We start from the raw sequence: 27,383 nt of genomic DNA on the forward strand, positions 1-27,383 counted from the left end.
TGTTTTCTTGGCGACGTTGCAGTGAATTACAGATGGATATGTGAGCAGTCATATTGGCCTCAGTCAATTCATGTGGCACCCAAACTTTGAGTTTTGAAACATATCCCAGCTTGTGCAAATGGTTTTCAACGCCTGTGTGGGATATGTTCAGTACTGCAGCAATCTCTCACACTGTTTGTGACGGATTTTTGTTGACGATATCCTTCACAACACTCGAATCAACCTTGGTTGGGTGACCTCTGCGAGGTGCATCACTGACGTTGAAATCTTCAGAACAGAATTTGGCAAACCACTTTTGGCATACGTGTTCTGTTAAGGCACCATCCCCATATACACTACATATTTTTTTTATGGGCCTCCACAGCTCGTTTGCCATTTTTTGAAATAAAAAAGCAAAATATGCTGGTAACGTATATTATTTTCTTCTATTTCTAAGAATATGTTACACACACACCAACTGAAGTAGGCCGAACGAAAATCACACTGAAAAGTTATGTGAAATGTTGCCTTTCAACTGTGCAATAGCAACAGGTGAAGCGGCATAAACTTGTACTAACACACAAACCGAACGAACTTATTTGCCAACCCAACAAAAATAGTTGCTCAGACCTATAATCAGTTCTATGTAATATTGATGTTTTCCCACATCAAATCCTATGTGATATGGAGTAGTTACTTCGAAAAATTGCTAAATGAAACAATCAGTGACAGCACAGTGGTAAAAAAAAAACACTGACCAGGCATGCAATCAGGAATACATATCCATATTTGAAATAGAAAAAAAAGAAGTCATCAAAAGCCTGAAATGTGGAAAAACAGCTGGAGTAGATGATATTTGACAAGAAATGCTCAAGTATGGAGGTATAAAAGCCTTACAGTGGCACTGCATAGTTCAGAATGCCTGGACAGAGGGATGAATTCCAGATGTAGTGCTCTCATAGCACCCATATATAACAAATGAAATAAAACTGAATGTGAGAAATACAGAGGTAGTTCTTTACTGAGTGTTCCTGGTAAAATTTATGCCAGTCTACTTGAGAAACAGTTGAGAAGGATTGTGGAAGAGAAGTTTGGTGAAGAACAAACCGGATTCAGGCCAAATAGATGCTATCTGGATCAGGTTTTTACTTTAGGACAAATAATTGAGAAATCATGGGAATATAATTGTCTGCCTGGTTGGCCGAGTGGTTAGGGTATCCGCTCTCCAGTCAAAAGGCTGCTGGTTCGAATCTCGCCGTGGGCATGGATGTTTGTGATTGTCTGTGAAAATAATAGTGGTGATGGTGGGCAGTAGATGGCATTGGTGTAGATGAGGCGGTTTGTGGATGAGGTTGAGTGATGGAGACGGAGAGTTGTAGAGTAGGTGCCCTCCCTCAATTAGTCTTAGAACTCCCTGGAGGTGTCAAATAATAATAATAATAATAATAATTTAATAATAACAAAGATCAGTATTTAAGTTTTGTAGATCTGGAAAAGGCATATCACGAGGTGCCTAGAGAGAGAGAGAAGCTATTCAAAATGCTTACAGTTGTATGGTGTCAATGGGGCATTATATCAAGCAATACTTAGTCCTTTTATTTGATTTATAAGTTAGCAGTTAGAATTGAAGGAAGTACAGGAAGATGGTTTAATGTTAAATCTGGTTTCTGACAAGGATGTACATTATCTCCTCTCTTATTCATTATCTATATGGATCACATTATGAAGGAAAGTGGTGTTAAACCTGATATCAAATGTGGAGATGTTAGTGTCAGCTCTTTGCTTTATGCCGATGATGTTATACTTCTAAATAAATCTGCTACATGTTTGCAAGATTCCTTGATTAAATTGAATAACTGTTATAATAGATATGGTATGAAGGTCAGCAATAACAAGACAAAGACAATAGGCAGAAGAATTGAAAATATCAACTGCTTTGTGAATGAAGAGCCTATAGAACATGTAAAACATTTTAGCTACTTAGGCACGATTTTTATTGAAGATTGTAAATTAAAGATGGAAATAGACAACAGAATCAATAAAGCTGGTAGGAATGTATGGTTGGAAGTCAACTGAATAAATTTATATGGAATAAGAGAGAAATTTAATCAAAACACTAAATTAACTGTATACAAGACAGTGTTCAAACCAGTTTTAACTTGTCCTGACAAAGATTTAGGGCATTAAGAGATCATCAATGGCAGTATCGTATTAAAAATGAGGCTGTTAGGAAAGAACTTAACATTGTTAGCATCCAGGAATGTGTTAGAGCTAATCTCAGGTGTATGGTTACTTAATCAGAATTTGAGAGGAAAGATTAGCAAAACAAGTGTTCTCTGTCAAGGTGGCAGGAAAAAGACCCAGTGGAAGACCAAGATATAGGTGGATTGATACAGTAAAAAGTGCCTTAGAAGTTTGAAATATAAGATCTTGCGATGTTGGAGTCTTGACAGGTAACAGATTAATTTGGAGGAAAATTGTAGATAGGAAGTTAGTAATGATATTAGTTTTTCTTGTAGTACTATCATATCCTGTACATCCTTTGAGGGTACATGTCAAGAATTTGATGATGATGAATCCTATGTGAAAGAGTATCCCGAGCATGGTCTGACCATTCCAACTTGTACAGATGATTACAGATGTAAATTTTGTATTTTTCAAAGCAGATGTTAACTGATCTACTGGTCTGTCCGAAGTACTTTGAGCTGCAGGCATGAGGAACTGTAAAATCTCTCACGATAAGTAATTTCATAACTTATCATGTTTGGCTTTACATGGTTTTTAATGAAAAATGTACTAAAAGGATTTGTTAATTATTCATTGAAATAGTATTTTTTGTAAATTATTGTATTCAGCCTTTGTTACAATAATGTGGCAAATGAATCAGCAAGTCTAATGGTAAAATTAGTGAAGAAAAGGACTACCACAAGTGAAAAGTTAGAGACTTGCGAAGAATGACTTCATCATATCCATAGGTCAACAATTGCCAAGGATAAGGAATTCTAAAAGTTGCGGAAAGTGACATCTACATGCCCAAAGTTCAGCACTTAACCACTTTTAAGAAATGTGTGCATCTGCAAAACGGGAAATCTAGGACTATATAAGGCACCTCATCAGAAAGGAATTTCATCTCAGGATTCTCAAGGTTTTCTCTTACTTGAGATCATCACCATTTGTGGTTGGGAAGTGAAAGAGAAGCTTCGTTCGTTGTATATTTGGATTGCCACCATGAGGGAAACATTGTGTCGATTCGCCAGGAAAGAAAGGAGTTGTATATTGACATTGTTAGTATATCCACTGTAATAAGGATCTAATGCCGGCCTGATTAGCCAAGTGGTTAGCGTATCTGCTCTCCAGCCAAAAGGTTGCCGGTTCGAATCCCGCCGTGGATTCGCTTGGATATTTGTGATTATCTGTGAAAATACTAGTGATAGGCAGTAGATGGCATTGGTGTAGAAATGATGGTGGTAGTTGCAGTTGGTGGAGAGAGAGAGAGAGAGAGAGCTGTAGAGTAGGTGCCCTCCCTCGATGAGCCCTTGGACTCCCTGGTGGTTAATGTAATAATAATAATAATAATACAGAAAAGGACAGTCGACTTCATGAGCCAGGAAAGAAATTAACACAAAGAAAGGAGCAACACAATAAGTGAAGAGAAAGATAAGATTCTTGTGGAACATTAGATTAATGTGAAGGACTGCCTGCTAACAGGAATTTGTAAGTAATTGTATTACTAAAAGTATGTGTATGTGAATTATTTGTGAGACATTGTATAAGTGATGATAATTTAGGCTTAACCAGTGCAGTGCATGTCTCATAATGTAATGTTTAGATCTTAAACTAGCTCAAAACTAAAGTTTAGAGCAGTAAAGAAATTGTAACTACTTTGTGTGTATACTGTAAATATACTTTTGGCTTGATTAAATGGTTTGTAAACAACATATTGAACTATATTTCGTCACTATCCTTAAAAAATTTGAACCTGTGTAAGAGAAGTATATATGATTTTTATTTATTTGCCATAACTAATTTAAGGTTAAATAGATTGAATCGTGGAATACGATCAAGATATCTGCATTGTCTTTAGACTAACGTCTTATACTCTCACACTCAGTATATAGTCTAGCTGGCACAGGCGTTAAATAAACTTGCTAGACTGTAGAGCATGGGTGATAAAATATAGTATAAGCATATATATGGCGGCAGTTGGAAGTTAAGATGGCCAACCATATTAACGAAGGTTAAATAAGAGAAAGACAAATCAGGGTATATTACAAAAGCTATTACAGCTATTTTACAGAATTTTATACATTCCACTACCAGAGGATGCAACTTATTTTTAAAATGGATGAAAGTAGCTAGTTGAATGAAAGGTTTGAAAGTGGTATGGAGATCGTATATGTAATATTTATAATATCCTATGATCATATTCATCATACCCTAACCCTTTATGCAGGCCTGGTTGGGCGAGTGGTTAGTGTATCCGCTCTCCAGCCAAAAGGCTGCTGGTTCGAATCCTGCCGTGGGCATGGATGTTTGGGATTGTCTGTGGAAATACTAGTAGTGGTGGTGGTAGGCAGTAGATGGCATTGGTGCAGTTGCAATTAGTTGTAGTTGGTTGAGAGTTGTAGAGTAGGTGTCCTCCCTCGATGAGTCTTTGGACTCCCTGGAGGTGTTACATAATAATAATAACATATGGGATGGGAAAGAAGGGATCCAGCACACAGGATTTTACTATGAACCTGTGTGCTGGGTGTAGAAGGAATGAGATGCATGCAGTATTTTATCTATTTTATTTGGGCTGTAGCTGTTTGCTGAAAAGGTGTTGCAAAGGTCCCTGAGATCAGTTTTAATGACTGTGTCATCTGAACAAATAACCCCGGTTTGATGATTTAATTGTTTTGAGGATGCCATATAGTTGGGAAAGGTAATGGTGCGATTGTTCATGGAAATACCTTCCTATACGAGTGGATTTTCTGTAAATAGAAAAGGATAATGAGCCATTAGGAAGTTATGTCACTAGTTTGTCTAGAAAGTGGAGACAATTGTTACTTCCTTTTTCTGTGGTGAAGTTTATTTTAGTATGTTGGTTGTTAAGATGTCCGAAAATGTATCTAGTGTATCTGGGCCCAGATGCCAAACAGCAAATACATCATCAACGTAGAATAGCCAAACTATTGGTTTAGGTGTGGCTGTGTAGAGAGCTTGGTTTTCGAAATGTGCCATAACTTCAGGAGGGGGGGGGGGGGACCTATTGCAGTCCCATTCTACTGTATCTAATTTTCCTTTCCGTAAGTGATAACCTGCATATATAGTGAATCTGAATAGTTCATTTATGTCAGTGTGGGGAGGAGAGAAGTGTAGCTTGCTGAGGCCAAGGATCTCTGTCAAAGAGATACGTTGGTATCTCATTGACAGAGATATGAAGTGGTGTTGAAACTTCCCTGATGTCAGAATGTGTCAGTTAGATTTTCTATTAATGTGCTGAGAGTTTTTGATAGATGAGGAAGAGTTGCCTGTAAGGGAGGAAAGTACGGGTAACCCTCGTATAACGCGGTACTTATACAATGCGGTTTCAAAATAACGCGGTCTACAAATTGTAGCATCCCTTGTTCAATGCAGTCTACAATTTCTAGTAACCCGTTATTTATTTTTTCATAATTTTCACCGCAGGACTTAAAAATCAAATTTTATCTTCGTTAAATTTGTGTCTGCCCGTATCACGCAAGTAGTTATAAGTATCAAATTTGGTTTTATTGCATCACTGAATAAGGTACTGTACAGAGGCTTTTGCAGTCTGCGTCATTCTCAACAAATAGTGCAATTCGAGACAGATGGAATAAAAATGGCACTAACTAATAAATCGCATGTCTCCTCTCACAGAAACTATGCTGTATAGACTTAAGCAAAACCATATGTTGCACTGAAACACAGTATCTAACTAAAAACTATTGTCCAATTTTTCATTTTTCATTTTTCAATAAAACAAACACTTATTTCAATAAATAAGTGTTTGTTTTATTGCATTTGAAATTCTCGATGCCATTATTACAGATCACAAAGGCTAACTTAAAATAAAAGACTACCAAGAATTGAAACATGCCATATAATGAATATGTGAGTTTGCCTGCCACCTCAAACGCAAACAAGAAGCCATAAAATTCAACCAAGGGTTGAAACGTTTGTGTGAGTTGAGCCAGTCAGTAATGAGAAGTTCCAACGGAACAATAAATGACATGCTGTTTTGAATGTGTTAAAACTAATAGTGAATGTTGTTATGACAGTTTCAGATGTTATGGAATTCGATTGAAGAGAATTAGCATTTCAACTCAACACTTGTCGATTGCTTTTGTCTTTGGGTTACACGATTTTTTGTTAATACTGCACCAATCATATGCACGGCTTTATAGCTGCTGTCTTGTGTAAAACAAAATTCAGCTTGTACGTATTGTAACAATTAAAAAAAAAAAAAAATTGTATAACTTATAAGTGTATAAAAGGATATCACCTGTAAATCGTTGACATGCCAGCAAAATTCTCAGACGTGCCATAGGTTCGCCATCTAGGGTTTACTGTATAAAGTGTTTATTGTTGAAAATTGTCTTTGTTTTCTGCCAGGAAAGCTCATTTAAAATCCTAATTGTGTTAATCTCAAGCTGAATAGTTTATTTTCTGGTGAGTTACATACATATGAGAATTATACAAATGATATCCAAGAGATTTCAAGTGATAATGACCTCCACCCACTTAAAGAACATCTACGAAATGTTATTTCGGAAGACAGTGATGACGATTAAAATATGCGCTTTATTTTATTGAGCCTAAAACATTTATGCATTATGTGCAATAAAATTTATGTACAATTTGTAATTTTTATAATTTTATTCTACGTATTTGTCTTATAGTTTGTTTTCTTAACTTACATGAATTACCTGAATTAAATAAAAAATATTGTTTTTGTTGGATATGTCATTGTTGTTTATATAATTTAAAAAAAAAAAATGATTTCGGAACCTAACTCTACTTTTTCTATGTGATCTAAGTCTTGTATAATGAGATTTATATAACCTGACATTCCTATGGAACCTAACATCCGCGTTATACGAGGGTTACCTGTAATTGTGATCAAAGAGCATTTACAGGAGGTTATGGCTGATTGTATACCTAAGGTCCGAATAGTGAAACAAGGAGGGGTTAAATGGATGAATAACACCATTAAGCTTGAGCTGCAAAAAAAGAAACAACCATGGAGGGAATTTAAAGAAAGGGGTGACCTGCAGGCACACGAACGGTATAAAGTACAGGCCAGAAGGGTAACGAGTGTGGTAAAAACAGCAAAAGCCGATTATGAAAGGAAACTAGCTATGCAAGCAAAAGAGAATCCCAAACAGTTCTTTCAATATGCTGCAAGCAAAAAAAAAAACTGTACATGGCAAAATGATTTTAAGGAATGACGATGGTAAAGAGTTCACTGAACCAGTCGATATAGTGGAGTTACTGAGCGCGCACTTTGCAAAAGTATATCATCCAGGTGGTGACGTTGAAAAAATGAAGGAACCATTAGTTTATATGGGAATTGTGATGAATGAAGTGGAGGTGAATAGTCTATTACAGAACCTTAATGTGAATACATCTGTGGGATTGGATGGTATACCGGCACGGGTCTTGCATGAAGCAGCTAATGAATTATCAGTGCCCTTGACCATGTTGTTTAATCTGAGTCTCAGGTCTGGCTTAGTCCCAAAGGCGTGGAAAGAGGGGAAAATAGTTTCACTGCATAAAGGAGGATCCAAGACTATGGTTGCAAATTACCGACCGATCAGCATATCAGGAGTCGTTGTCAAGGTCTTGGAGAAAGTAGTCAAGGGAAAAATACAGGAATGGATTGATGAAAATGAGATACTGTACAGAGGACAGCATGGCTTTGTGAAGGGTAGATCATGCCTCAGTAACTTGCTCAAGTTTTATAACAAGGTGACGGCTGAACTGGATAAGGGAAATGGGTTTACAGTGATACTGCTGGACCTGGCAAAGGCGTTTGACAGGATACCACATGGAATTCTAATCCGTAAACTACAACATATGGGAATGGATATAGGGTTGGTGAGATGGATAGCTGGGTGGTTGATGGAGAGATATCAAAGAGTAGTTTATTCAGGAGTAGAGTCCAAAAGACGGCCTGTAACTAGTGGTGTGCCGCAGGGGTCTGTTCTTGGACCACTGCTGTTTAATCTGTTCATTAACGATATAGGGAAGGGTCTAAGTGGGACAGTTCATTTGTTCGCTGATGATGCAAAGTTGGGTAGGGCAATAGTGAATGCAGAAGATGTCAAAGTCTTGCAAGATGACTTAGATAGATTGGAGTTCTGGACTAAGGAGAATGGATGTCAATTTAATGTGACAAAATGTAAGGTTATGCATTTCGGAGTGAAAAGATTAACAGCAGTATACCACATTGGTGGAACTGTACTCCAGGAGATTGATGAGGCCAGGGACTTGGGAGTATTGGTGGATAGGGAGATGAAGTTTAGGGGGCACATTGCGAAAGTAGCTAAATTAGCTCATCAACTCACTTGGTTGTTGAAAAATACCTTGACGAGCAGAGAAAAACAAGTTATTGTACCTCTCTACCGAGCCCTGATAAGACCTCATCTTGACTACTGTGCCCAGATTTGGTCACCTCGGTTCCTTCTCGATGGGGAGGAGGTTGAGAGGATCCAGAGGCAAGTGACTAAGATGATAGCAGGTCTATGGAATGAACCATATGAGAACAGGTTGAAGATTTGTGGGTTGCAGAAACTAGTTGATAGGCGGAAAAGGGGAGACATGATTGAGACATTCAAATTGCTAAAAGGATTCTATAGGATTAATTCAGATGATATTTTTGAGATAAGGACTGGTGGTGGGAGAACTAGGGGACACCCATGGAAGCTGGGCAAGAGCATGGTTAGCAGGGGTGTTAGAGCTGGGTTCTTTACTTTTAGAGTGGTAAATGAGTGGAATAAGCTGCCAGAGTCTGTTGTGGGTGCTATGACAGTGAGCGAGTTCAAGGCAAGGTATGATAAATACTGTGAGAAGGTTGAACAGCTGCGTGAACATGATGTTTAGGGCCTCCCTCGATGAGTCTAAGGACTCCTGGAGTAGCCCGTGGTAATAATAATAATAATAAATAAATAAAAAAAAAATTTGGGTGAATGTTTGGCCCTGTTTTTGCTGCATACTATTGGATAAAGGGGATGTTAGGTTTGTGAATTTTAGGGACCTGTATATCTGGGTTATTTGATATGATAAAGTTTAAGCTTTTTGGTAATTTCTTTGGGCCAATATGTAACTTTTCTTTAATAATTTATACACTTTCTCCTTTTGGGATCTTGTAGGATCCCAGTCCATAATTTGATATTTTAATTCAGCTAGCTACCTTCATCTGTTCTAAAGATTATCTGCATTCTCTTGAACATCTTGGAGTGTATAAAGTTCCTTGTGTATGCAGTTTAGCCTACTTTGGGTAGACTTGAAGATTACAAAAATTACATCCATAACCATCTGTACAACAATTCAGGATTTGTAGACCATGCTCTGGATGCTCTTTCACATAAAATTAAATGGAGGAAAACATCTGTATTACATAGAAGTCATTATAGACCTGAGAGAACAATTTTTAGAATCCATATCAGCTATGAGGCCCTCTCCCTATCTCAATAAGTATGGTTACATTAATTTAACAAAGATCTGGGAGCCTATCATTTTGAGACACGATAGTCTGACTTTTCTGAATTAACTATATGGTTATTTGGCCCATAGAGGGTGCCACGTAAGATCATTAGTTCTGTTTTCAGCAATTCTGGAAAACAAGTTTGAGTTCTTTTCTAGAATTATTTAGTTAGGTGCTGTGTGTACCTTTTACAGTTATAACTGTGCTCTGACGATGCTGAGTAGAAAGCCAGCGAATATCGTTAAGTTTAATAAATTCATTTTTGTCCTCTCTTGGTGCTGTTTATACTGTGAAGCATAATTATGCATAATCAACTACTCCTAGGCCTTTCTATATATATTCAAGTATATAATTTAATCAATGACTATTTATAATAATAAAGATGGGAAAACACATTCTTATTATCCAGGCCTCCGTGGAGTCAAAAGACTCATCGCAGGAGGTCGTTTTTAGGAAACACAAAATTTATCATACGACTCCTTGAACCCATTGACCGTTCCTGCTCCAACCACTTTCTCAGGCAATGCATTCCAAGGAATGCATTGCCTGAGACCTCCATGAAAAGAAACCACTCTTCACCCTCTTGCGCACAGCCTCCTTTCGTAACTTCCAGGGATGGCCCCTTGTCATCGATCCCGCCATTCCATCAAGTGAAAGAACTCTCCAATGTCTACCCTGTAACTGCCTCTCAACAGTTTAAAAGTCTCGATCATATCACCTCTCCTTCTATCCACCAAACTCTGCAGTCCACATTCCCTCAGTCGATCCTCATAACTCATATTGTACAGTCCTGAAACCATCTTTGTTATCCGCTTCTGTACCCTTTCCACAGTTTATCAATTTATTCCCTTCAAATCCTGGGGACCAAATCTGAGAACAATAGTCTAAGTGTGGTCTGATTAGGGTCTTATACAACAGAATGATAACTCTTTTATCTCTGCAGGTCAGCGTCCTTCTCAGTATTGCATCAATCCTCTGAGTTACCCTCACCACCTTTGCAATATGCTCCCTGAAATTCAGTTTTCTATCAGTCATCACCCCACCAGATCTCTTGTCTCCCTTACCTCCTCCAGTACAGCTCCTCCAATCGAGTATGCATCCTCCCATCGATGTGTCCCAAACCTCAAGACTTTACATTTTGCTGACTTGAACCGACCCCCGTTCATTTGCCCATCTGTCTAGTTTATTCAAATCCTCTTGCAGGACTGCCACATCTGCACTATTACTGATAACCCTTCCCAGCTTCACATCATCTGCAAACAACTGAATGTCCCCTTGCAATCCATTGACAATATTATTGATATAAAGGTTGAACAATACAGGTCCCAGTATTGAGCCCCATGGAACCCCACTTGTAATCTTCTGCTTCCTTGATATTGCTCCACCATGCACAACTCTGATACCTATCAGTCAGTCAATCCTGAATCCATTTGACTAACCTGACATTTAAATCCATGTGCTGCAACTTAAATATCAGCTTATCATGTGGCACCCTGTCAAACTCCTTTGCAAAATCCAAAAAAAGGGCAGTATATGCCTTTCCCTCATCAACTGCTCTTGTCACTTTATTATAAAAGGCAACCATATTACTAATAAGTATAACTAATAACCATATTCAAGAGATAACATTACTCTCATCTGCCCAACACTGTATATAGTCCCTCACTAATTTCTCTAAGTCCTATTGATGACACACAAACAGGTCTATAATTAGACACTTCCAGTATGCTACTGCCCTCATGCAGCGGCACTATCTTACCTTCCTTCCATTCCTTGGGTACCTTTCCTGCAGCCAGAATTTTATTGAAAAGCCCGGTCAACGGAGCTGTCAGTTCTTTAGCACATGCTCTCAAAGACCAGTGGTGAAATACCATCCAGTCCAACAGCTTTACTGGTATCCAGAGTACTCAGTATTTGGAACACACTCTCCTCTTGCACCTCAAAACCCTGAACCTGCCCTATCCCTCTGGTATGAAAACCTCCTCCAGGATGAAATACTCCAATAAAGTGCTCATTGAACAATTCCACTATACATCCGTCACTCTATTCCCATTTTTATCCTGCAATGTCATTCTTCCATAATCATTTCTCCTCCTACTGGCCACAGAGCTAAAAAATTCCCTAGGATTTTCTTTGGATCTTAGTGCCAATCTCTTCTCATATTCCAGTTTTGTCTTCCTCACATTCTGGTCACTCTCCTGGCCTGCGTCTTATATTCTTCATGTTTGCTGATGATGTCGTGCAGACGGATGGTCGTGTTTTCAGAGAGCTCCCAAAAGCTAAGTACAATTTTGAGTAAAAATTAGAATATAGGTTAAAATCATAACGTAATATTGCCTAATTTTGGTAGCTTGTTGTGTCTGTGGGATTTTGGTGTGAATTACGTTATTTAATTTAGTATATAACGTTACGTTTCATAGATTTGAATATGGCGCCAATGCAACGTAAGATAATGGCGTCCAAAAATACGACGCCATTGTACAAAAACTATAATGTGAGAGAGTTTGTCCAATGTGATGTGTGTGGGATGTATGCATTCCCGAATGAGGCTGGAATTTGGATTGAAAGTGATAGTGGTGGGAGAATGTGTAGAAAGTGTAAGCAAAGTGAGGAGTTGAAGTATGTGTCAGGTAGTGAGATAGTTATGGTTGAAGAAAGCCAGAATTGCCAGAATGTGAGTGAAAATAGTGGCTTGATAGAGAATTGCGATGTACAACAAGATGGCAATGGGAGCGGTGATCTAAGAAAGAGTGAAAGCAACCATACTGAGAGAGAAAATGGTTTAAATGATAAAAATAATGAGGAATTATTTGTAGGAAGTGAGATCGCTACGTTGCGCACAGTGATACAAAATGTGCAGCGGCAATTAGAGCACCTGCAAAACTCTTTCCAGAGTGATTCGGATAATGTAAAAAAACAGTGCAAGAATGAGAGAGTTTCTGAAATGAAGGAAAGAGTGTTGTATGGTGACTTGTTATTAAGAGGGGTGATAGATGGCAGTGTAACTAAATCGTACTTACCGGGTGCGAAATTTAAGGATGTAAGTGAGAGTATTAGAATGCAAAAACAGAGGGTGAAAGAATTAATAATTGTGGCGGGTACGAATGAATTGAAAGGTGATAAATTTTTTATGAGAGAGGACTTGAAAGTATTGTTAAAGGTAGCGAAAGAAAAGAGTGACAGAGTTAGAATGGTTAGTCTGTTGCCGCGGTATGACAGAGAGGAGTTTAGGAGGAGGGCCATAATTGCAAATGACATTTTGCGTAGGTTATGCAGACGGTGTGGTGTGGAATTCGTGGACGTGTGGAATGAGTTTGAAGGGCGAAAGGACTTATACAAGATGGATGGCCTGCATTTGAATGGACTTGGTGTGCGGAGACTGGAAAGAGTGTTGCTGAATGAAGTGAAAATGGATGTGCAAAACCAGGGAAACTAGAACTACCAAGGAGGGGGGGGAATGGATATGCAGACATCAGTAAGACAGATGAGCGTAAGAATGTATATAATGTACCCGAGCCAGCACTAAGGACAAAAAATGGGAATGGGTCATTTAGAATAATGTATCAATATAGGAGTGGGACTAAGGGATCACTGCATTTCATGTATACTAATGCCAGGAGTATTAGGAACAAGAAGGAAGAATTTTTGGCCTTGATTGGCTCTTCCTGGCCACAGGTTATTGGCATTAGTGAAACATGGCTGACCGAAGAAGATATAGTTAGTGTGATAGAATGTGTAGGTTATAGTGTATTTAGGAGGGACAGAGAGAATAAAATGGGGGGAGGGGTATTATTGATGATAGCTGATGAACTGCAGCCAAGGAAAATTGAAGTTGTATCGCAGGATAGTGAAAGGAGCTCATTTGAGGCTATTTGGTGTGAGATTGAGACTGGCAGAATAAAATATACAGTTGGGTGCTGCTATAGACCAGGTGATGGAATAGATGGTGGAGATAGTATGCATAGGGAAATTGATGAAATGAGTGGAAGGAGGGTAATTATTATGGGGGATTTCAACTATGGTAACATTGATTGGAAGGAGGAGAGGACACATGTGAGGAAGGAAAAGGATTTTATTCAATTATTAAGGGATAACTATCTGAGACAGCATGTAATTGAAAATACTAGGGGTGTGAGAGTGCTTGACCTGGTAATAGCATCTGAGAATTTGACTGTAATGAATATGACCATGTTGCCACCTATTGGTGAGAGTGATCATAAGGTCTTGACCTGGGAGGTGGCTAAAGGTGTGGAATTTTCGATTAAGACAGGGTATATGTGGAATTACCCTGCTGGCAAGTATGAAAAGCTTAGGAGATTGCTTGGATCAGTGCCATGGCATGTACAACTGCAAGGGCTGGACATCGATAGAGCATGGGAAGTGGTCAAGGAGCATTTACAGGAGGTAATGGCTGATTGTATACCTAGGGTCTGAATAGTAAAACAAGTAGGGGTTAAATGGATGAATAACACCATTAAGCTTGAGCTGCAAAAAAAGAAACAACTGGAGGGAATTTAAAGAAAGGGGTGACTGCAGGCACACGAACGGTATAAAGTGCAGGCCAGAAAGGTAACGAGTGTGGTAAAAAAAGCAAAAGCGGATTATGAAAGGAAACTAGCTTTGCAAGCAAAAGAGAATCCAAAACAGTTCTTTCAATATGCTGCAAGCAAGAAAAAAACTGTACACGGTAAAATGATTTTAAGGAATGATGATGGTAAGGAGGTTACTGAATCAGTCGATATAGTGGAGTTACTGAGTGCGCACTTTGCAAAAGCATATCATCCAGGTGGTGACATTGAAAAAATGAAGGAACCATTAGTTTATACGGGAATAGTGATGAATGAAGTGGAGGTGACTAGTCTATTACAGAACCTTAATGTGAACACATCTGTGGGATTGGATGGTATACCGGCACGGGTCTTGCGTGAAGCGGCTAAGAATTATCAGTGCCCTTGACCATGTTGTTTAATCTGAGTCTCAGGTCTGGCTTAGTCCCGAAGGTGTGGAAAGAGGGGAAAATAGTTTCACTGCATAAAGGAGGATCCAAGACTACGGTTACAAATTACCGACCGATCAGCATATCAGGAGTCGTTGTCAAGGTCTTAGAGAAAGTAGTCAAGGGAAAAATACAGGAATGGATATGAAAACGAGATACTGTACAGGGGACAGCATGGCTTTGTGAAGGGTAGATCATGCTTCAGTAACTTGCTCAAGTTTTATAACAAGGTGACGGCCTAACTGGATAAGGGAAATGGGTTTACAGTGATACTGCTGGACCTGGCAAAGGCGTTTGACAGGATACCACATGGAATACTAATCTGTAAACTACAACATATGGGAATGGATATAGGGTTGGTGAGGTGGATAGGTGGTTGGTTGATGGAGAGATATCAAAGAGTAGTTTATTCAGGAGTAGAGTCCAAAAGACGGCCTGTAACTAGTGGTGTGCCGCAGGGGTCTGTTCTTGGACCACTGCTGTTTAATCTGTTCATTAACGATATAGGGAAGGATCTAAGTGGAACAATTCATTTGTTCGCTGATGATGCAAAGTTGGGTAGGGCAATAGTGAATGCAGAAGATGTCAAAGTCTTGCAAGATGACTTAGATAGATTGGAGTTCTGGGCTAAGGAGAATGGATCTCAATTTAATGTGACAAAATGTAAGGTTATGCATTTTGGGGTGAAAAGATTAGCAGCAGTATATCACATTGGTGGAACTGTACTCCAAGAGATTGATGAGGCCAGGGACTTGGGAGTGTTGGTGGATAGGGAGATGAAGTTTAGGGGGCACACTGCAAAAGTAGCTAAATCAGCTCATCAACTCACTTGGTTGTTGAAAAATACCTTGACGAGCAGAGACAAGCAAGTTATTGTACCTCTGTACCGAGCCTTGATAAGACGTCATCTTGACTACTGTGCCCAGATTTGGTCACCTCAGTTCCTTCTTGATGGGGAGGAGGTAGAGAGGATCCAGAGGCGAGTGACTAAGATGATAACAGGTCTATGGAATGAACCATATGAGAACAGGTTGAAGATTTGTGGGTTGCAGAAACTAGTCGATAGGCGGAGGAGGGGAGATATGATTGAGACATTCAAATTGCTAAAAGGATTCTATAGGATTAATTCAGAGGATATTTTTGAGATCAGGACTGGTGGTGGGAGAACTAGGGGACACCCATGGAAGCTGGGCAAGAGTGTGGTTAGCAGGAATGTTAGAGCTGGGTTCTTTACTTTTAGAGTGGTAAATGAGTGGAATAAGCTGCCAGTGTCTATTGTGGGTGCTATGACGGTGAACGAGTTCAAGACAAGGTATGATAGATACTGTGAGAATGTAATCGCATAGTTGTGTGGACATGATGTTTAGGGCCTCCCTCGATGAGTCTAAGGACTCCTGGAGTCGCCCGAAATAATAATAATAATAATAAAAAAAAATCTGCCCTCCCCCCCCCCCCCATATATCTCTTCCATAATCTCGTTTTTCAACTGCAGTTCCTGTTTGATATTGTTTGTCATCCACTTTACACCAAATTGCGTCTGCTTCTTCACCTGTGGAATGCAGCTTACTATTGCTGCTAACAAATAACATTTCACAATTTTCCAAGTACTAATGATATCCTGGCCTTCCAATTCTGCCATCCATGGAACTGTCCCTAGTTGATACCTATGACTGTTATAATCACACGCCTTATAATTCAGCATACGTTCCCTTTTCTTTGATACACCTGCATGTCTGTTCATCTTCCAAGTGAAAACCACATGGTCATTCTCTCCAAGTGGTGGGAGAGATGTCATCTCACTTATTATCAGCTCTTCTGCTACTATGACCAAATCCAAAACTCTTAAACCTCTTGTTCCCTCTATTACATGCTGCCGAAGACGTTTGTCCCTCAAGAATTCCAGAAATTCTATCCCCTTCTTACTACTTGCATTTTCCTCTTCCCAGCTTATACTTCTGTAGTTAAAATCTCCCATAACAATCATTCTTCTTGCACTTGCCATGCTCAACCGCCTAAACATCTCCTGGTCCCTCACCCTCTGTGCTCCCTTTTTTATAGCAATATCCCACTAAATATCCTGTCTTGGCCACTTCTACCTCACACCATATGCATTCAAAACCATTTGTGTCACTGCCTTCCAAGCCTTCACTCTTAGAGGACAAAGTTATCACTTATCATTAGCAGTACTCCACCACCATGTTTTCCTTTCCTATCCTGCTGAAAAATGCTGTACCCTGCTACTTAAATTCTTGTTGTTATATCATCTTCCATCAACCATGTCTTCGAGATCCCAATAATCTTTACTCAGGCTAATGCTATCATTGCCACCAATTCATCTCCTTTATTTCTGTGTTCCCCTAGTTACCTGCCTTCCTGACATCACTCTATCCCTGGTTCAAGTGCTCCGTCGCATTCTCATTTCCTCTCTCTGACTGTTTCCATTCTCCCCTCCTCTGTCATTCCCATACGTCTCTCTCATTCCCTCTCGTCTACTGCTCCTATTCTCTCCTGTTCTAGCATTCCCATACCTCTCTCTCATTCCCTCTCTCATACTCTTTCCATTCTCTCCTCTTCTAGCATTCCCTTACCTCTCTCTCTCATTGCCTCTCTCCTACTGTTTCCATTCTCTCTTCTTCTATCATTCCCAAAACTCTCCATCTCCCCTAGTCTGATTTGCCTTGCATTTATCTCTTCCATTCTCATAATCTCATCTTTCATACTTTTCATCTCATTCACAAGACATTCCACCTTCTCTTTCAGCTCATCTCGCTCTCTCTCTCTGCAAGTGTAACTCTTAATCGAAATTCATTCTCCCAAAAAAACTATCTCCGAAATTTTCACAGTCACTCATGCCTTCCACACTATCGGCTATTATTTTCTCATTCATATTTTTTTCTTCATTCTTTCCTATCACACTACTCATCTGCCGATATTCATTTCCCGTTGCTGTAGCAACTAGGTCAGTTATCGATATATCTAATTCATTTATTTCCTCTCACTGCCTGCATTTTGCACACATAAGGATCCCCCCCCTCCCTCACCAGCCACATATTCAACTCCCAAGACGCATACATGCCACAAGCACTGCATATCACAAAGTCCCTTATTATATTACTTATAATAGAGTTCTTAAATGGTGGAGGACTTGGTGACACGCCATTTGCGATTGCAGCTGAATCCACCATCATTCCTTACTGCCGAGGAACTATTAAAGTAATTGTTAATTATATATAAATGCTGTATAAACACTGTATTATATATATAAACGCTATATTCATCTATACATATATATATAAACGCTATATTCATCTATACCAAATAGCGAATGACTTATCTTTTCTTCCGCTGCCAATACTCCTGACCGATCTCGTGTTCTCGGTAACTCAAAAATAACACTATCTGTAACAACGAAACTCTAAAGCAGAAATGCTAAACAACATTGTTTTACTGAGAAAAAAAATGGAGCACAATTCACAACAGAATTCACACTATACACCTTTTATAAAACACTTTTTTTTTAACAACAGCTCAAATCCACTGCCACATGCTTCAGTGACCAACATGTACAGGGTGTTCGGGATAAATTTGACATATTTATAATTAATTATATTTTTCCGTAAGTTACATGTATTAACACACACTTCTCTTCATTTAAAAGTTTGGACCCTTCTTCATTCATATACAAGATGTCAGAAAGGATGGATAGCTGGAACCCACCTGAATCATGGAAGAGAATAACTTGTATCATGATGATTCGTGCCCGCCATCAAAATAAGGATATTACGACTGCTGCCCAATGCTCCCTGAATACAGTAAAAACAATCAGGCATGAACTAGAGACTTGCAATGGTGACTACGAGGATGTAGCAAGAAGAAAGATCCCTAGCAGACGATCTGATTGCGTTCGTACAGCAGAATTCCTCGCAAATCTGCAGGAACAGGTGTTGAAGAACCCTGGCATTGGAATTCGGGCTTTGTTCGTGGAGTTGCTAACTGTAGTCAAGCCCTGGATAACAAGGGTAGCCAATGGTAGGCCGTATGTATGGCAGCAGGATTCGGCCCCTTGCCACACCTCTGGGAAAAGTCAAAAATGGTTGTCTGAAAATTTCTACGACTTCACCAGTCCAAATGTTTGGCCTCCAAACTCCCCAGACCTTAACCCCATGGATTATTTTGTATGGGGCGCAGTTGAAAAAGACACCAATCGCACTTCCAGTAATACAAAAGCCCAGTTAATGGATAAAATTAAAACAGTTTTTGCGGCCCTTCCCAGGGAGACTGTAGCATCAGCTTGTTCGAGGTTCCGAAGCAGAATTGAAGCTGTGATCGATGCTAATGGTGGTTATTTTGAGTAAATCTTGTTGTTAGTATTGTAATTAACTCTGCCTGTAATGTTTTTTTGTCAATTCATTAAATTTAATAGATACAAAGAAGATTTTCTTTTTCCTTACGAAACTGTCAAATTTATCCCGAACACCCTGTAGAACATCTTGATGTATAATTGAAAATATTTTGCCTTTGTTTCCCAGGCATCTTCAGTACAGTAATGGAACTTTAGATTATATAAATAACAGAAAGATTCTAAAAAGTTTCACCATTGTAGCTTCAGTTAGGTAACAAAAATGATCATCACTTTCCTAATTAATATATATATATATATATATCATTAATTAAACAAATTTGGAAAGACTAGCAGATAGGAAAAGTACTGTCTGCCATAGAGGAGTTAAATGTAGTCCATCTGTCTCCTTTATGAGAGAGGATGCGTTTTCAATCTGTTAATCTATATTTATGAATACAAGGAAGGCTTATACTTGTAAATAAGTGACTAAAATTATTGTTTTGACTTTAAAACTATTTTAATTGTTCCAAGTAAACTTTATTTAATGTGTTTCAAATGAATTTTTTTCATTGCATTAATTTTTATTAGCCTTCTTTTTCTCTCTCTCTTTTTATTTTTATTTTTTCCCTCTTTTTTGTTGTCTCCTCTTCTCTTTTTTATTTTTTCCTGGTAGATCGTGAAGAGCCATGTGACTTGTGGATGCAAGCTGCATGCAGCTCGTGAGCCATGTTAGGGCCACCCCTGATATATATTGCCAGTTATCTTACTATAGACAGACAGAAAATTCAATTGAACAATACATTGAAGAACATGTTCGAGATATTGAATACCTTAGAAATGAAGCCTTAGCTTTGTCATCACACGTGCTCTCTTCAGCTGACTGACAATATGCTTCGCAAATGAGACACCAAGTTTTATGGGATAAATCGGAACTATTACACTGTTGCTATGATACAACAGAAAGAAACATGAAAATCTTTGGAAATAGCATTAGATCCTAAACATTCAATTATTAACCAAAATATTAACTTGTTTGAATACATCCTAGTCTTCATTAGTCAAACACGTTCACATGAATACGTAAACATGCAGAACTTTCGGAACAATTAGAAATAATTTAAAAAATAACATCACTCTCTTCTATATAATTGCATAACGGTTGTCACCTTTATTAGTCCTTACAGTTTTGTCTACTAGTTTATATATTTACACCTGAAGAAATCCTGTGCAATTGGGATGAAACATCGTGTTACTAAGTAAATAAATATTATTAACCTATTCTGGTGTTCTGCCTATTAACATGAATTGTTTTTTTAGGTGTGTTTTGCAAACATGAAGCACATATTTGTGTATGTGCCAACTCTACTGCTTCGGATAGATAGATATTTTATTGAAATTTGTTGTTCTGAACAAGACAGTTTAAAATGATGCAAAGTAATAATTCTGCTTTTGCTGGATAGAACTTAAAGTTTGATATTTGTTAATCTCTTTTAAAATTTGCTAAGTCCTCTCAATTTTGGTTTCAATTGAACCAGGTTTAGAGGCAAAACTTGGGAAAACTGTTCAAATTATAGACAATTCCATTCTAGTTGGATGGAATTAATGAAATTTTATATTTGGTATCTTCTTAAATGTAAGTTCTGGTTTCTTTCAGACTGTTTTAGTGGCTAAATAAGCAGAACAATATGAAATCATGATAAAATTTATAGAGTATAACTTTCTCACATAATAAACTTTCGCTTTGCCCTGTTTTGTTTTCTGTCTTCTGCCTTTTGAACTTTAAACACATTCTGGATTCCATTAGTCCTTTTCTGTGTATATGTTTATGTTGTGTTATTTAGATTTCTGTTTATAATTCTTCCCAGTCAAAACTGTCATATGCTGGAAATGGAATTTGTTAATTATATTCCCTTTCTAGACCTCTCATATTCAGGCTACTGGATGACAACCTTTGTTTCTTTTACAGAAATAAAACATATAGAGGGAGATATGATAATTCTGCTTCATCTTAATCTAAAGGCAGATGCATAGAAATGTTAATCTACTGTACCCTCGCTCTTGGTTCCACAGAAATGCTTTTCATTTTGAATTTCATCCAATTCATAGAAAAAAATAATAAATTTTAGATTACTTTCTCAAGCAAATGTCTGTAACTTTCTTTTCCTTATGTCCATTCTTCTGAGACAACAACAAGATTTCTAAACTTAAAACCTACAAGTCTCCTTTCAACCTCTATCAAGTTGTCTTTCTTCCTGCATTCTCCAAAAGACAAGCTGATATGATTATCCTATGCATGTACCTTGTTCTTGTAGTCTTTCTTTCTTTAGTGAGACAGGAAGGTTGGTGCCCATTTACAGATGAATAAAAATTAAACTAGATACCTAGAGTCAAATAGCTGTCATTTTGCTCAGCATGCTATCTGCCAGCTGGAGATCAATGGAATAAAATTAAAGATCTCTTCAAACTCCATTTTTTAATAGAAGGATTTTACAAAGAAAGCTGTGAAGTTTTGTGTTTCAAAACCAAATTTGAGTGGGGTGTAGCAGTTGTCTTCTCCATTTTTTTAATTAATTTATTTTTTATTTATTTATTTATTTATTTTTTACATTCATCGAACTAATGCAGTGTTTCATTTCATGTTTTGTGTTCTTCTGTTATCCTTCAGTTGTTTAAATATTATGTTTCATTTTGTTTATGTAACCTAACACAAATACTAGACTGAAAATTCTGCTTTTGAATACATTTATACATAAGTTATCTATTTCTGTTCATTTAGTAGAATGGATGAATAATGATTAAATAGGCATGGTGGAATAAAATTTTATGAAAGTATAAAGAAGGCAATGCTGAAGAGGTGTAAGGAATACAAAGTGCAAGCTAGAAAGGTGGCAAGTTTAGTTAGGAAGGAGAAAACTTAGTATAAGAGGAAATTAGCCAGCTAAGATAAAAAAAAAAATCCTTGGGATTTTTTAATGTGGACAGTTGGAGAAAGTGGTAATAAGAGGAACTTCTTCATTGCTGGCACTGGTGAAAAGGTGACTGACCACATTAGGCCTAGTAAAATTATTTATGTATGCTGCAATATGAATGTTAGAATACAGGATATTCTATATCGATGAGAATGGGTTTTATTGAAAATCTGGGATGGAGGGATTGAAATATTAGAATGAATGTACTGGAGTTATATGAAGGGTGATAAGCAGGGTTCATGTGAATCTAGATGATATGTTGACATGTTTTGAGAAAATGTGACAAGGAGGAATTGACAGTGTCCTGAACATGGTTTAATAAAAGCGTGGCAACAGGGAATGGTGTAAAAGGAAGTGGGGTAAAATAAAAATACTAACACGATAAGGGCAGTGTCAAAAAAAAAACACCTTATAGATTTCAATTATTTCTGGGGTGAGAATTCAGGTGTTAGAGAAGTAATTTAAGTCCTGAGATATGACAGGTTTAAATATAGAATTCTCTGTGGCATAATAGTGATTAAAGAAAATTTTATTTTAGGAATTTATTTGCATTTTATAATAAAGTGATAAATGTGCTGGATAAGGAAAGTGTATATTCATTATTGTTTCTAGATTTTGCCAGTGTATTTGGCAGATCATGTACGCATTAAATAAAAACATTACATGATTATTTTAATGGTTGTCCCTCTACCATAAATAAATAATTTCTTTGTAGCACCTTCCAATCTGCTGATTCTGGTTATTCCCAATTATCTGTGCAAGTCGGAACGCTCTGCATGGCTTTCTATCCTAAGGATAACAATTTTTACCGCTGTAAAATTACTGCATTGTACTGTTCAGGTATGATATGTTACAGCATAATTTTATTTTCATTATTATAGTTATATAACACATTCATGATATAAGCACCAACCTAAATGATGTACATCGTCACCTTTAGACCTCCAAACCTGATGTTTCTTTTTGACTGAACCCTAAATCTCGGCCACAACTGCTACAGCCTATTTTAACTATCCAACCCACATCTTGTATATGATTACTTCCTCATTTGTGGTACTTGTACTTCTGTGCGATCTGACATTTCTTGCCAGAGGAGGAAGAAGATTGAATCTCCCTTTTTTATCTTCTATGGCTTAATATTTCCTTGCCTCATCTCATTCATTTGTGGTCTTTACCATTCTCTCAATTTTGAAAATTATTCTGACCTCTTGAACTTCTTATCTGCTAAGATTTTTCATATAATCCAAATTCCCCAATAGCAGAGCCATCTTCCTTGGTAACTTTATTGTCCACAATTCTAACTGGCTCCCTTTTCTAGTAGCAAGGCTTATAACCCCCCAAAAAATCCAAAAAATACTAAAACCAGTAAACCACAATTCCCCTTCCCCCTCCACAATAAAGATCACACCAAGTCTATCACCATCCTCTACATCCAGGGCACCTCTGAGAAAATAACCAATATCCTCAAAAAATACGACCTTACTTCCTGTTACAGACCATATAAAAAGTTGGCATCCCTTATCCGCTCTACCAAAGACCAACCACTTCCCCTAGACCTACCTGGTGTATACCAGGTCCCTTGCAGCTGCAAATTGTCCTACTTTGGCCAAACAGGCGGAACAACAAATATCAGGATTTCAGAACACCAAGACTACATCCGGTTTCACCAGTACAGCTGCTCTGGGCTGGCAGACCATGCCTTAGATACCCACCGTAAAATTCGTTGGAAGAAAACAAAAATAATTCATCACAGCAAGTTTAAATACGAAAGATTATTCAAAGAATCTTCAGCAGCTCTAAAAAACGTTCCTAACCTCAACAAATTTGGGTGCATGAAACTACCCAAAATTTGGGAGACTTACATTATGAGAACTTCGGCCCAACTGCCAAGACTACCAAATTAGCCCGCAAGAGGGCACTATTAGGACTTTAGGAACAATATTAGTTTCTTGCTTTCTTCCTCATTTGCTTTGTGTTAGTGCCTGCATGCACATACCATATCTTTATGTTCCTGAAGATGGCAATGTGACGTTGCCGAAATATAGAAGTTATTCATTAAAGTTACCTTTAATTAATATACTTTATATGCGTTGTTAATTCCGTAAACTAATTACCAATTATGGCTCCCTTTTGTGTCTTTTATTCCTCCTTTCCTTGGTCATACTATTTTTCCATTCTTCAGATTTAGATTCTTGTTGTGAACTTGTTAAATTATTCATGTTGGAATGGAGATTTCATTCCTCACTATTCAAAATTCCCACCCAATATCCAAACCATGGTTTTTCAAAAAATGTAGAAAACTTTTCACCTGTGACAATGGCAGTCATGCCTTCTGGTCTTTTGCAAAAGCTGTTGGACATAATTTTTGCCCTGTGCTTTCAACTTCTTTCTCATCCAAATGGTAGCAATACAACATCACTTTCCCCGTGAAGGATAAGAATCTGTTGTTTCAAGGATACTTGCGACATAAGGCTGAATGATATAATCACGTAATCACAAGAAAGATATTTATTTAACCAAATATTTCGGTCTGGAAATAGCAGACCATCGTCAGTGGTAATACAAGAACAGTTTAAAAATACAAGCTAGAATACTAACAATAGATCGTTAAAATTATAACACGCCACGTGATGTTAAATCACTAAGTATGAAACGGAATATTTTGAAGTACAAACATGATTGAATTTGCTATTAAAAAAAAAAAAAAAAATTAATTGATGAGTAATCTTGATTAGACTTTCCCAGATTTTTGATATAGATATACAGTCATTACGATTCAGGTTGGGGCGATGGAGCAAGGCCTCCACACTTTCCTTGAACAAACGTTCGAACCTATAACGGGATCTATGTAAGAGGCGAGTCTTTGACCAAAGGATGCTGTGGTTAGTTTCAATCCTGTGTTGAGCCAATCCAGACTTTTCAGGTTTGTTGTGAAGAATGGATGATTGATGTTCTTGGATTCTTTTTTCAAGAGAACGTCCAGTTTGTCCAAAATAAAAGAGATCACAGTTGCATGGAATTTGATAAACTCCAGGAAGAGATAAAGTTGAGCGTTTGTCTTTAGGAGAAGGAAAATGAGAAGACAATTTGTTAATAGGTGAATACGTAGTTGTTAAATCATATTTCTTTAAAATTCTTGCGATAGGTTCTGAAATACCGGATATATAAGGAATAGGCACTCGACGTGTTGAAACTTTGTTGTTTTGTAGAGGATTATAAGAATTGAGAAGACGTTGAGTACTTTTTTCAGAAAAGCCATTGAGTTCGAACCCGTTATAGGTTCGAACGTTTGTTCAAGGAAAGTGTGGAGGCCTTGCTCCATCGCTCCAACCTGAATCGTAATGACTGTATATCTATATCAAAAATCTGGGAAAGTCTAATCAAGATTACTCATTAATTAATTTTTTTTTTTTTAATAGCAAATTCAATCATGTTTGTACTTCAAAATATTCCGTTTCATACTTAGTGATTTAACATCACGTGGCGTGTTATAATTTTAACGATCTATTGTTAGTATTCTAGCTTGTATTTTTAAACTGTTCTTGTATTACCACTGACGATGGTCTGCTATTTCCAGACCGAAATATTTGGTTAAATATCTCTCTTGTGATTACGTGATTATATCATTCAATACAATATCACTTAAAGATAAGGGTAACCTCCTGGCATTATTCTATTCAATTTCTACATAACACCCTAAACAATAAGCACCCTTCTGCCAGAAAGATAGAAGAATCTTGAACAACCTGGATTTTCTCCAGTTGCATCTCTGTACAAATCTCAAATTCAACATTGGAATACTGCTCTCACATTTGATAAAATGCACCTAATACCGCCTAAATTTTTTTTTGATGTAGTTCAGAGAAGAGCAGTTGGGTTGATTGATGAATTTCTTTTATTTCAGCCACTGTCTCATAGACATGTCTTCTCTTCAAATATTTCCATGGGCACTATTTAGCAGGACTAGCTTCCATTATGCCTCCCTCCCATTTCTGCCAAACCCAGGAACACATGCAGCAGTTGTCAATACTCTTTTACAGTTGAACTTCAAACTAAACATGTTAGTCCATCCACCGTGGTTCTTTGGAACAGCCTTTCCCACACATGTCATTTATTTGCTACAGGCCTTGTGGCCTCTTGTATGTGGGATTGATATTAAAAAAAGTCTTTTTGAATTGCTGGAGATGGTAGTCTTAGAGGAATACTTTGTGGGTGAAGCTGTTGCTGTTCCATAGAACTGAAGTAGATGGAACAAAAGACAAATTGGGTAACATGTTTGATGAGTCAGTAATCCAACTGTAAAAGAATATTGGGCTGGTGATCCTCATATTATTGTAAATATAGCAGAAATTAAGGTTACAATGGATGCTAATTTCTGCTGAACAGCAGAAATTAGCATCCATTGTAACCTATGAAAATATCATAGCAACCTATGAAAATATCTGTAGAAGAGACACCATGTGGAAACTGACTGTCTGTGAGCCAATGGCTGGAAAGATTCTGTGAGAGAGGTCTCGTCAATTAGCCAAGCTGCCCTCTTCTTAACAGGTGCACACCTACCCAAAAATGAGAAAGAGCAATATTACAAGGAAGGATGGATTTGGGATTTGTACAGAGTAAATGTCAGTCCCAGAAGAAAGATCTGGTATTCAGTATTAAGCTGAGTATTATCAAAGGTATGGGAAAATAATATTTTCTTTGAAAGAAAAAAGACGAAATTGTGTTTTGGAAGCATCATTGGTTGACTAGATTGTTATCACCCCATCGAAGGATGGTATGGAGATTGGTATTTAGGCAGGGATGGTAGATGATTTTGAAGCTTGTGATGTTTGAAATCTGCATCATTTGTCATATGAGTAGGAGGAATGGAGAGTGCTATCATCAACAAAACTGTGAATAGGATTTGAGGTAAGTGAGAAAGATGAAATAACAGAGTCCAGAGCAGTGAAGAGCACTCTTCACCATAACATACAGTAAATGACCTGATAAAAAACTGGCAGTCCAATTACACAGGGTCAAACTCAGACCATTGATGGCAATTTATTGAGAAGCACTTGATACCAAACCTTTCCATAATGTGTCATGTTGGAATGAAAATCTTCATTCCAACATGGATAAGAATGGAAACACTAGTCTGGCCATGGAAAAGAGAAGTAAAAATATCTGAGGCACTATAACACTTGGTGGTGTTATAGTGCCATAATACGAGGTTTTAATTCCAATCACCCAAGAGGAGAGGTTGCCTCAGAAATGTACAGTAAAAAAAAGAATGGGTTAAAAAAGTTGTCTTGAGTGAGAAGAGGATTGTTGGATAATTTGGTCAGGAGATGAATAATTGCTCATAGCAAATCTATCAGCATCTCTTCTGGCTTGGTCAGTGGATTTGGA

General features: G+C 37.7%; 1 protein-coding gene across 2 annotated transcripts in view; it reads left to right on the top strand.

Moving 5' to 3' along the window:
- The window catches only part of LOC150098343 (uncharacterized), a 554,092-nt gene that overhangs the window by 128,208 nt on the left and 398,501 nt on the right, over positions 1-27,383 (top strand). For both annotated transcript variants that reach the window (XM_090404722.1, XM_090404723.1), the window contains exon 5: positions 22,711-22,835. In XM_090404722.1, the coding sequence (XP_090260848.1) occupies positions 22,711-22,835 (125 nt within the window). The remainder of the gene's footprint in view (positions 1-22,710; positions 22,836-27,383) is intronic.

This window comes from Typopeltis vanoorti, chromosome 15, assembly GCF_054136105.1.
Source record: "Typopeltis vanoorti isolate ZY-2024b chromosome 15, IOZ_Tvanoo_1.0, whole genome shotgun sequence".
Taxonomy (NCBI): domain Eukaryota; kingdom Metazoa; phylum Arthropoda; class Arachnida; order Uropygi; family Thelyphonidae; genus Typopeltis; species Typopeltis vanoorti.